The 13,086-nt window shown below is 32.3% G+C and overlaps 1 protein-coding gene across 1 annotated transcript in view; it reads left to right on the top strand.

Moving 5' to 3' along the window:
• The window catches only part of RNF32 (ring finger protein 32), a 63,445-nt gene that overhangs the window by 26,164 nt on the left and 24,195 nt on the right, over positions 1-13,086 (top strand). The window contains exons 5-7 of the mRNA XM_074267323.1: positions 2,284-2,316; positions 2,871-2,995; positions 3,376-3,484. Coding sequence (XP_074123424.1) covers positions 2,284-2,316; positions 2,871-2,995; positions 3,376-3,484 — 267 coding nt within the window. The remainder of the gene's footprint in view (positions 1-2,283; positions 2,317-2,870; positions 2,996-3,375; positions 3,485-13,086) is intronic.

Below are 13,086 nucleotides of genomic sequence, written 5' to 3'. Positions count from 1 at the left end.
AAAAAAAAAAAAAAAAAAGAATGAAACTTGGGAGAGACTCCAGTTGGCTCTGTAAATTCAGGAGTCATCTGTATAAAGGTGAAAAGGATGGGATTATCAAGAAAAAGTGTGTAAAAGGAGAAAAGAAGAGAGCCTGATAGAGAATCTTAGGGAAAACACATAATTAAGGGGATGTGGTTGAGCCAGCAAAAGATACTGAGAAGAAGTCTTCATATCGGTGGGAAAAGAGACCACCAGCATGAAAATCCTAAGGAGAGGGTGAAAGTATGCGGTGAAGTGTCTGATTCAGTAAGTGAATTGAGAAAGCATATGTGTGTATGTGTGAGTATGTATATATATATATATATATATATATATATATATATATATGTATGTTTGTGTATGTATATTTGAACATTTATATATATACATACACATGTATATAAGTATATATATATATATATATATATATATATATACACACACATGCTTATTTCATTAAATGCTATCATTGTATATGGTTCATTTATCTAGCACATGTAATTTCTTTTTCAATTTTGAACATACCCACATGACAAATAAAGTATTAAATGAACCCCATACATATGTGTGAGATGAAGAATGCTAGTCCCATTTTACAGATGAGGAAACAGTTCAGGTAATGCACTTGAGGCCACCCAAGAAGTTATGGCACAGGCAGATTAGAATTTACTTCTCATTAGCATCCCTGTTGCTACAACTTTTTTTGTGTGTGTAGCACATTAACTGCCACTTACTGATTTATTATAGTTATCTGAGAGAACATTTGCCCTGTAGCAGGTATTTATAAAGGTCTCTCAATGTTTTATCATGTTCTTAGATATATATATATATATTGAATTCTAAGTGTGTTAAAATATATCTTCAAGCTTCTGTTGATGAAATACTTTAAAAGATTCTTTTAATAAAGGATGAGTGAGTAATTGCCTACATGTACAATCATTATTAGATTAAATGGTAATTATTTAGAAAGGAATGAATTCATTCATTTCAAACTTTTGGCGGGGTGCATAGAGGGAGAAATTACTTCAATGGACCTTACTTAGAACATTCTGAGTTGTATCCCCCCCCCCATCTTTCTTTTTCTCTTTTAAGGAAAAGTGTAAATTGCACAAAGGCAGGTAAGGTAGGCTAATTCTTGTGAAAACAGGACAGCTCCTAAATTTAGGCTGTCTGGCTATGCTGAGGTTTAAGCCTTAACCAGGGAGTGTTAAAGAATGTGCTCATTAAAGGTTACTTCAGATTCCGCACACACACACACAAAAAAAAAAAAAAAAAAAAAAAAAAAAAAAAAAAAAAGGGAAATGCCTTTGGCTTTTTTTTTTTTTTTTTTGTCCCACATGTTTCCTTAACTTTCTTCCCTGAAGGGGGTAAAAAAGCCACTGAATCTGAAAGCTTTCCCTTCAGCTGGCTGTTAGCCACTAATCCTTTTGTGTTTGCCAGCTCAATAGTGCATACTCGTTGTTCTTGTTTCACCCCTTTGCCAGTTCTTCCACTAATAACCAACTGCCTTTTTTTTTTCTTTTTCTTTTCTTTTTTTCTTTTTCTTTTCTTTTCTTTTTTTTTTTTTCTTTTTTTTTTTTTTTTTTTTTTTTTTGGTCTAATGCTCTATCTTTTGTCATGGCACAGATAGCCACCATTTGGTGGGAATTTGGGTCAGAGAAAGGTGAAGTTTTCGTGTAGCTTGTAAGCATACTTTCTCTGCATTTTTTTCTGAAAAAATAGTCATTCATATGTCTTCATGATATATTGCTTCTTAAATTTGACTGTCATTTGGTGGAACAAAGCATCCCCAAAAAAGTATTTACTTAACATTTCTCTGCTTCCTTCCCTCACCATCCCCCACGTCCCTATTCCTATTCCTACCACTACCCTTTACACACATATAATCACTCTTATTATCTGTCTGGGAAATATACTTACTCCTTAATTGCTTTACTTTCAGATAAAAACATTCTGAACAAGTCAGTTTAAAACTAGTGAGTGATAGCAAATTTAGCTTATTCATCCTGATTTCATATGTACACATTCAATTTTGAGGTACTAAATTGTCACAGATTATTTCTTTGCCTCTTTTGTTCTATATATAAAATTTTAGCATTATAGTTCTTACACTTATGAAGCAGAGATTTTTTTCCCAAAGAAGCAACAACATTGTTAGCCTTTTTGCATTCAGAATCTTTCTTTTAATTAATATGTTTGTGGTGCATCTCTTTTAAACTAATTTAAACTTCAAACAATTTTTTGTTTTCCTGTGAACAACAGGTGCTGCTTTCATGTTCCCATGTATTTCACAAAGTAAGTAAATCCTGTTTTAACTCTTACAATAAAGTATGCAATACATCATTCCTGTAACTCAAAGAATTTAGCCTAGCCTTATTCAATTTAAAGTCTTCCAAAAAAAGCCATTTATTTTATCCTTAATCACCATTTATAGTTGGAAACATGACTTAAGGCTACAATACAATTCATCCTGTTTTTAAAATGTTGAATTTTATGTGACAAAAGAACCACAAATGTTTGTATAACAGATTGTTATTAATAACGTACATCAAAGTGAATGATAGCTTAATTCACATGATTTAACTTCATGTTAGTCTTACACATAACAATATACCTTTACAGCAGTTGATTTTCAGAAGTTTTTGATGTCTTCATGTTTATTCCTGTAAAATACGATTTTTGGAACAGGATTTATGAAGGTGTTAATATCTGATGAAACTTTTTCACATCATAATCTAAATTAGACATTCTCATAATTATGGGAGAAAAGAACACTGTAATTACATTAGAAGTAAATGTGTTGTTTATAAGTAATTACTCACAAAATCTTAAATGAACTTTTTCCTCAGGCATGTCTCCAGGCTTTCGAACAGTTCACAGGTAAAAAAACTTGCCCTCTGTGCAGAAAGAAGCAGTATCAGACGAGAGTGATACATGATGGAGCTCGGCTTTTTAAAATAAAATGTGCAACAAGGTAGAAACTATTTTGGATTAATCATAACATGAATCATCCCAATAGCCAATTAAAAATAAATCTGTCATAAATCCAAATATGAAACATTGAGATCTTTGTAATTAAAAATAATCTTAAAACATGTGTATATAGTCTGAACAATCTGGAAAGGCTTTGGAGCACGATGAGGTGAAAAAGCAATTGTATGTTTCAGAGAAAGCCTCACTACTGGGCCATAGGGGGATGAATTTTTCTTCTATATCTACTCTGAAAGTCCATATAACATGAGAAGGGTTTGTAGTCGGTATTATCCTGCACTGGTTCATGACTTAGATATATGCTATAATATAGGACCTTTTTGATCATCATAAATTTCTTTAATCAAAGATCTGTGTTCTTAGGATACAGGCCTATTGGAGAGGATATATTGTTCGAAAGTGGTACAAAAAATTAAGGCAAACCATACCTCCCAAAGATGCCAAATTAAGAAGGAAATTCTTTGAAGAAAAGGTAGATATGAATTTTCTAAATATACTTTCTATGTACTCTTAGTGATTTATCCTTAGAATTATTAACTGTACCATACTGGATTGCCATTAGAGTCTTTTTAAACTACATAAAACACTCAGACTATTAGTCATATCTCATTCCAAGTTTATTTTTTTTTAAATTCTGTTCAATTTAGGCAAGTTTTCCAGTTATTTTCTCTTCAGAAAAACAAACAAATGTGGAAGAACCTATTGGGTTTCTTCATTAAGCTGTCATTAGGGTCAAAATTAAAGGTATTTCCTATTGACTTGTTTCCATTTCTGCTAGATACCATTGAGTCTTAAAAGCCTACCACATTTTCTTTATAATATTTTCCAATTCATTTCACATTAAAATAATGATTCTTCACATTTTTGGATTTAAATAATTCATATTTATTTCACTTTACTTCTGTGCCCCACCAAAAGATGCTGTATATTGTTAAGCAAATTAAGTTGAATTAAAATTATTTTTTATGTTTTTATAACAGTCCTTAATAAGACATTTCATTAAAATTTTTCTTAAGAAATAAGATTATATCTAGGACAATTTAAATAAACTACAGTTGATTCAGTAAATTGAAATTAGTTGTTTGAATTGATTGACCAATTTCATCTGAACTAGTTAAATCAATAATCCTGTATTAAAAGAACCTAAGTTTATTCTATTCTTCCAGTATTCTGCAGCAGTTGATATAAAGGACCACTGTTTCTCTCTTCCATTGGCTGCTTCTGATCCTCCATTTATATTTCTAACTAACCACAACTTCTATCTCTCCTTTGCTTATGTCTGTTCTTACTCCAGTCCCTACATCGACATTGTACATCTTCTGTACTTCCTTTCTCTCAAGGCAGTCTCAACCCTCAGTGTACACAGCATGTTATCATGTCCTGTTTTGTGCTGTAGTTACCACTGTGCATTTCTTATCTTCTCTACGAAATCATAGGTTACTTGAGACAAGAACTATGTCTCCTTTAGCTTTTGTCAAGTCAACAAATGACTTGAGGGAGACATGCAGGTTAGCTTGCCTGTGCCTAGAACACTATTTTGTATAAATGGCTTTTGATTTGAATTTACCCTGAAAATTTTCAGATCTATCACAATGATTTCTTTAGGCAACTAATAGTCTTTTAGGGGAAAAATAAGTGATCTGGGTTTTGTATGTCATGTGGTAAAAATGGAAAGAGAAAGCAGAGAATTGTGATTCTCACCATCATCATCATGAACAGTAAATACTGAGGACCGAAAATGTATAGGATACAGTATTAGTAACTAGCTCTTGGTCTCATTAATATGCAGTTGATTCAACAGTAATACATTAAGAAAGAAAAGAAAGAGTAATCACTTATTTTTTTCTATTTTAATATTTCATGCTCCCAAATTACGTGTAAAAACAATTTTAATGTGCTTTTTAAAATTTTTGAATTCCAAATTCTCTGCCTTCCCCCTTCCATTGAGAAGCCAAGAATATAAAATATAAAAATTATACAGGTATAACAAAACAAAACACATTTCCATGTAAGACATGCTGGGAAAGAAAACACAAAAATAAATCCAAGAAAAATGAATTAAAGAAAAGGTATCTTCCATCTGATATGCATTGTGTCTAAATATACCAGGCACTATGCTGATTGCTTTAGAAATATCTCATCTGATCCTCACTGTTTGCCCAGTGAGCTAGATATTACTATTATCTCCATTTTACAAATGAGAAAACTGAGGCAAATGGAAGTTGTGTACAGCCATTGCCCAGATCACACAGTTAATAAGTATTTGGGGTCAAATTTGAACTCAAAGTCTTCATGATTCTTGACCACTCTCTGCACTGTGCCATCTAGTTTCCTCAAGTAAATAATTTTCATTCTCACCTTTTTAAAAAATTAGTTCTTATTCTCTATCTTGAATTATTATTATATTTTAGACTAGTTTAATCTAGTAATATTTTAAATGTCTCCTCCTTTTTCTATAATAATTAATTTATTGTTTATTTGAGTATATAATGTTCATTCTACAGTATTTGGTCAGATTCATGATTTACTTAGCCCAATATTAGGTCTCTTACAATAAATAGCATAAAGGAATTGAATAGCTGTCCTCCGTGATACCCATTTCAAAAATTTATTTATCTATCTAAACTTTTTTTGAATCTACTCAGTTTTTCAGCTGTTAAAACTTTTTAGAATAAATTGTTCCATAAATTTATTTCCCATTATATAAAACAATTATTTTATTTATCTCAAATTTATCTCTTAGGCACCATAAAATGAAATTGATTCCATGATTTGATGAACAAGTCCATGTTCATCCTAATCATATCCTTAATAATTTTATAGACTTGACTTTAGCTTTCATTACTTAAATAATCTTTATAGTTTATCCTGATATAATAGTTTTTCTTTAGCCTTAGTAATTGATTCTTTTTTTTTAAATAAAGTTTATTGATGTCTTTTGTTTCAATCACCTAAGTTTCTCTCTACACCTCTTTCAACACCATCTTGGAAAATTATCCCATATCACAAAGAATTTTTTTAAAGAGTAAGAAGAGAAAAAAATCCATGAAATCAATAAATACGAGAAAATCTGACAATATATTCAATATTCCACACCCCTAGACTATCCTCACACCTCTCGATAGGAGTAGGGAGAGGCATCTTTTCATAACTTTTTTTTTTTTTTTCTGAGGCTGGGGTTAAGTGACTTGCCCAGGGTCACACAGCTAGGAAGTGTTAAGTGTCTGAGACCAGATTTGAACTCGGGTCCTCCTGAATACAAGGCTGGTTCTCTATCCACTGCGCCACCTGGCTGCCCCTTTTCATAACTTTTCTATGGGGCCAAGTTCATTTTTGTAATTTTGCACATTTCTTTTCAACAGTTTTGTGATTGTTAGTTGTTATGTTAATGTGCACAGTTTTTTCTTGGCTCTACCTACTTAATACAAGTCCATGCTCTTCTCTATTCATCATTTTTTTTCTTATAGCATAGTAATATTCCTTTACATTCACATACCATAATCTGTTTAACCATTCATTTGTTTATATTTTTTTGCTGTGGCAAAAGGCCCTAAGTATTTGAGGGGGGGGGTTGTTTATTTTTTTCAATGACCTCCTTGGAACATATTCTTAATAGGAGTATATCAAAATCAAATAGAATGGACTGTTCTTGTTATTGTTGTTTGTCCTTTGTTCTTCAAGAGGACCATGACATAAGATAGTGATGTCATGACTTGCAACTGAGTTGGATTTAAGTGAGGGAAGGCTATGCAAAGATCACTTGTGTCTCTCTCAAAAACTCATCAGGGTCCAGTAGTAAGGCGCACATCAGGATGAGTGGAGATGGCCCCATGTGCAGTGGGAGACCTTGGCTTTTTTAAAAACTAAGGTCTTTCCGAGATTTCAGTTTTCCTGAGGCAATGCTCCTTCAGGGATTTTACACACTTTATTTTAGAATGATTGTATAATAATTTTGTTTTCTGAACTTTCTCTATTTTTTTTTCCTGAGATAAGTCATATACAACCAGACATTTAATTCAAGGTAGCCAAAGATGAACTATGATTTATACAAGTTACACAAAAATTTAAATATTAATATTTTGCAAAACAATATTACCTGCACAAAGAAAATCCAATGTCAGCTTTAAATGATTTTAAGGTGAATTCAGTTCAACATACATTTGTGTAAAACATTGTGCTAGGCACTGAGGTGGATATTTAATGACATGTTCTCTGCCCTCAAGAAACTTACCATTTCTAGAAAACATAAAATGTGTATACAGATAGCTAAAATGCATGATAAATTTTCACATTTTCTTTTGCCTCTAATGCTGATCTCGATCATGTAATCAGTAATTTTTCCAAGTGTCATAAGTATTTATTAGGTTCAGAACATAATCAAAATCCTAGTCTACTAAGATCATATTACAGTTTAATTATAATCAAGAATCTACATCCTTAAAATGCTTAATAATGAAATTAGCATATAGGGAAGTGATAAAAATACTTTTGAATCCCTGAGACAAATAAGTTGGTTTGGGTTTAATTTAGAACCAAGTGGGCTTTAGAGGCACACTTAACCCCAAGTAATGACTGATAGTTTGAGTTCTGTACTACCGAGATTTAAACATGAAGATGTGAGTAAAAAAACTAAGCACAGTGGGTCAAACCCACCAAAAGAGGAGGCAGGGAGAGGCATGGGGAGGGTGAAGACACAATGAAGTCACGTGATCAGACTTGCAACATCAATTACTCAGATAGAATCGCTGATGGGATCTTTGCTCTCCCTGTTATAATGTCAGACTGTAAGAACCAGTAGGAGAGACACATTTGCTCATAATAAGCTGATCTTCAGCCCCTTAACTCAGCTGACACAATTTACTTTACTGCAAGCAGCTCTGTGGTTTTTCAGGTAAAAAGATTTACAGGTTGAGTGATATAGGAGAATCACTGTCCTCCACGTTGGCCCTAAGGAACTTTGTCCTGTGTGTTCCGGGGAGAATGAAGACCCTTTTATTGGCTTTTTGCCAGTCCATGCCTAGCAGGAACAAAGTGGGAAACTGGCCCCAATTGGTCTTGCCATAAGAAATAGGATCTCTAATAACAATAGCCTCTAGATTATGATAAGAGTTCCTGTCAAAGAGTAAATTCTATGGTTTTAGGCCACAACTATCTATTAAGATCTCAGGAGTCCCTAAAGTCTTTGTATTAGGCATCCCGAAAGGCAGGCGTAGCTTATCTCCTCACACCAGGAACATAAAAGTGTCATTGTAACTGCTTAATAGGCACATCAGCCCCAGGAAAGCTCCATGACTCTGGGAAAGGAGAAGGAAATTAGCAAAAGGGAGGCAATGGTGCAAGAGACCTTATATTTAGAGCTGGCAAGTCATTGAAGCTCACTCCTCACTTTACAAGGAGGTCCCAAGAAGCCAAACATCTTGCCTGAGGCCTCCCAGCAGCAGAGCAGAATTTTTTTATCCAAAGTTTAGTGGGATTGCTTTGGATCACTGAACTGCTAAGAACCACCAAGTCTGTCTTAGTTGATCATTGTGCATTCTTGCTATTATTATGTACCATGTATTACTGGTTCTACTTGTTTCACTCAGCATCAGTTCACGTAAACCTTTCCAGATCTTTCTAAAATCAGCCTCTTTGTTATTTTTATAGAACAATTACATCCCATTACCTTCATATATCATAACTTATTGAGCCATTCCCCAACTGATGGGCATCCACCCCTTTTCCAATTCTTTGTTACCACCAAAAGAGCAGCTACAAACATTTTTGCACACATGGGTCTCTTTCCTTCCTTTATGATTTCTTTGGAAAACAGACCCAGTAATGGCACTGCTGGGTCAAAGGGTATGCACAGTTTTATAGTCCTTTGTAGCCCTAGTTCAAAATTGCTCTCTAGAATTGTAGAATCAGTTCACAACTCCACTAAAATGCAGTTGTGTCCAGTTTTCCCACATCTATTCCAACATCATCTCAGCTAATCTGAGATTGTTTTAATTTGCATTTCTCTAATCAATAGTAATTTAGAGCATTTTTTCATATGACACTAGATGACTTTAATTTCATCATCTGAAAATTGTATATATCTTTGACTATTTCTCAATTGGGGAATGATTTGTATTCTTATAAATTTAACACAGTTCTTTATACATTTTAGAAATAAGGCTTTTATCAGAAACACTGGCTGTAAAAACTTTTTTCCCAGCTTTGTACTTCCTTTTTAATTTTGTTTGTGTTGGTTTTGTTTGTGCAAAAACTTTTTTAATTTAATATAATCAAAGCTGTCCATTTTGCATTTTGTAAGGTTCTCTAGTTCTTTTTTAGTCATAAATTCTTCTCTTTATAATCTGATCTGATAGATAAACTATCCCTTGTTCTCCTAATCTGCTTTATAGTATCACCCTTAATACCTAGATCATGTGCCCATTTTGATCTTATTTTGGATGTGAGATGTAGATCTATGCTGAATTTCTGACATTATTTTTTACTTTTCCCAACAATTTTTGTGAAATAGTGAGTTTTTATCCCAGAAGCTGGAGTTTGAGAGTTTATCCAATACTAGATTACTAGTCATTGTATTGTGTCATGTGTATCTAATCCACTACTCTATTTCTTAATATTAAATGGTTTTAACAACTGCTGCTTTATTATATAGTTTTAGGTCTGCTACTGCTAGGCCATCATCCTTTATAATTTTTTTATTAATTCCCTTGATATAGCTTTTGTCTTCCAGATGAATTTTGTCAGGATTTTTTTCTAGTTTTATAAAATAATTTTTGGCAATTTGATTGATATGGCACTGAAAAAATAGGCCAATTTAGGTAAATTGTTATTTTTATTATATTACCTTGGCTTATCCATGAGAAAATGATATTTTTCCAATTTTTTAGATCTGACTATTTGTGTGGTAAGTGTTTTGTAATTGTGTTCATATAATTCCTGGGTTGGTTTTGGCAGATAGACACCCAAATATTTTATTTTCTCTACAATTATTTTAAATGATTTCTCTTTTTATCTCTTGCTGCTGGGCTTTGTCAGTAATATATAGAAATGATGATTTGTGTAGGTTTATTTTATATACTGCAACCTTGCTAAAGCTGTTAGTTGTTTCAAGTAAGTTTTTGGAGGATTTTCTAGGATTCTCTTAAGTTTAACTTATCATCTGCAAACAATGATAGTTTTATCTCCTCATTGCCTGTTGTAATTCCTTTTAATTTTTTTCTTTAATTGTTGCTGAAGCCAACATTTCTTAATACAATACTGAAAAAATAGTGGTAATAATGGCCATCTTTGTTCTATCCCTAATCTTATTAGGAATGTATCCAGCTTCTCTCCATTACAAATCATGCTTGCTGATGGTTTTAAATAGATGCTACTTATCGTTTTAAGGAAAACTCCCTCTATTTCTATACTTTCTGGTGTTTTAAATAGGAATGGGTACCATATTTTGTCAAAAGCTTTTTCTGCATCTATTGAGATTATCATATGGTTTCTGTTAATTTTGTACTTGATATGGTTAATGTTGAGCCTAAACTTATCTATGTCCATCCCTAGTTCCATATCCAGAATCACGGGTTCATTTTTTGAGGATGGCCTGTATCTAGAAGTAGTTCATTCTTAATCAGTTTTCAAATATACACATTAATATCCCTAGACAAAAAGCAACTGGATGTTTTTCTCATTTCCTCTAAGATTGAAAAGAAAGTAACATACTATATATCAAATGCTATTTTTAGTTCTCAAATCTTTTCAGTTTATTTTTCTGATAAAAAGAAATTTTATGGAGCACCTACCAAAGACAACAGCTTCAGCCTGACCCATACTCTCTCCATAGCTGTATACTCCCTCCTCCAGACATCCATAATTCTCTTGGCTAATTTGTCACTTTCTTAACAATATCTTTCCCTTTTCCCTGGAAGTAGTTAATCTCTATCCATGTTAGTTTATTCTGTTTTCAAGAAATTATCATCCACTAAAGAGACTAGAGTTTTTCATACTTATATATACTCTAGAATTTCTTGATAAATTCTCTTGTGTTACTCACTCTTGTGCTCTGAACCACCCTCAGAAAGTTCTAATTATGCTGACTCTCATATTGGAAATACATTTCATTCATTATTCTTGCTTTTAAATATATTTATTACTTTTTTCAAAAGTTTTACTTTCTGAGTCTAAATCCCCATTTTATCTATGCTACATTTAGTAATGAGCATTAAGTTATCTAATAGCAACTTCTAAAAATAAGATACTTAGGTTAAAATTTATATATAATGCTATTTGCATATGAAAACTAAGAATCAGAGAGTCTGACTTCTAGTCTTGGCTCTACTACTAACTCTGTGATTTCAAAGCATAGATTGGCTGAGTGATTTGCTCAGTTTTCTTATCTAAAAATGGAAATAAGGATATGTTATCTCCATTTAATCAGGTTATTTTGAGAATCAAATTATATATATATATATATATTTTTTTTTAAACTACCATTGTGTAAAATGTTTACTCTGCAATAGACATGAATTGAAAGTTTAAGAATTGTGTTTAACTCTTTGTAGACTTAATTTTTTATAAAGTTTCAAAAACTATTGCATTCTACATTTTATTTGGAATTTTAAAAATTATTTTTGGATTACCTTTGTTGGAGGAGCCCCTTCCCAACTGCTCTTGGGCTTCTGGCTAACGTTTTTGTAGTTCTAAAATGGAAGATGTAAGTTTTTGTCATTTCTCATTGGATTTTTTTGATCATGATTTGGTCCAGTGCAAACTTCATAAAAAGTATGAAGTATTTCTGTGGAAGCTATACAACCTGATTTCTGCTCATGTGGCTGTTTTAACAGGATCCTTCAGGCCTTTGTATAAACTTTCCCTGTAGCCTGGACTTCAGTGCCTTCTCATCTTGCTATCTTGTAATCCCTAATTTCCTTCAAGGAGAGAAAGAGGAAGAGCACCGTATTAAAGCTCTACTAAGAGTCTGTTTTGGTGCTAAGTGTGGGAATACAGATATAAGCAAATGAAACATTCCCTACCTTCACAAGTGCTTACATTCTAATAGGAAAAAATACAAAAGGGGAAGCTGGAAAGAATTAGGGGGAAAGAGGAGCATAAGCCCTGTATATGATTTTTCCTGATTCTCACAGATGTTATTATCTTTTCCTCAAAAACTTTACATTTTATTTATTTATTTTGTAAATATGTACATATTTTCATGAATGTGTTATCTTTCCCAGCAGAATGTAAGCCTTTTGGGATCAAAAATGACAAGATTTTCTTGATGGTAAAATAATATCCCAAATGGAAGTATATTTAATGACTTAAGAGAACGCATTATTTCTCAGACACCTCTGAACAACTTCTATGTATTTGCTAAAGCAAGTTCTTAAATGCCTGTTCTAAGCCAGAGCTTCTTAAACTTTTCCTACTGGTAACTTTTCACCCAAGAAATTTTTACATGAATCCAGGTATTACAGATATGTAAAATAGGAATACAAATCAAACATTTACTGACAATAAATCATAATTATGCAACTCACATATTCAGTTATGAGATCCCATATAGAGTCATAATCCACAGTTTAAGTTTTGTATTAAGCAACACTTTGTGTTAACCTCATTTGATTTGCTATATTTGAAAATAATCAGCTGCATTTTTAAATATTTCCTGTCATTTACATTGGGTTTTCTGCAGTCAATTTAAGTCTATTAATTTGTATTATATTTATTTACATGTGATAGAAATAAAATATTTCTAATTGCCTTGGTTTTCCACATAGGTTCATTAGAATCTCCAAGTTAAAAGAGACTTTAGAATTTATGTGGTTCCTGTGTTTCAGGAACTATCAGCTGTCTTAGTGCCCATGTCCACTGCCTAAAGCTTTTCTGATATGTAGCTTGCTACTCTGCTTCTTCCTTACTCTATCTACCTCATGCATACATAAATTTATAGTATTTATATTTATATAGTGTGTATACAAATATATATATATGTGTGTATATATATTTATATACACCAGCTTAAAACAAATTCAAATAAGACACATATTTATTATATTTTACAAGTAGTAATAGTGAAACAAAACTTTCACT

Source organism: Sminthopsis crassicaudata, chromosome 5, assembly GCF_048593235.1.
Source record: "Sminthopsis crassicaudata isolate SCR6 chromosome 5, ASM4859323v1, whole genome shotgun sequence".
In the NCBI taxonomy this organism is placed as follows: Eukaryota; Metazoa; Chordata; class Mammalia; order Dasyuromorphia; family Dasyuridae; genus Sminthopsis; species Sminthopsis crassicaudata.
This window is presented reverse-complemented; position numbering and strand designations above follow the sequence as displayed.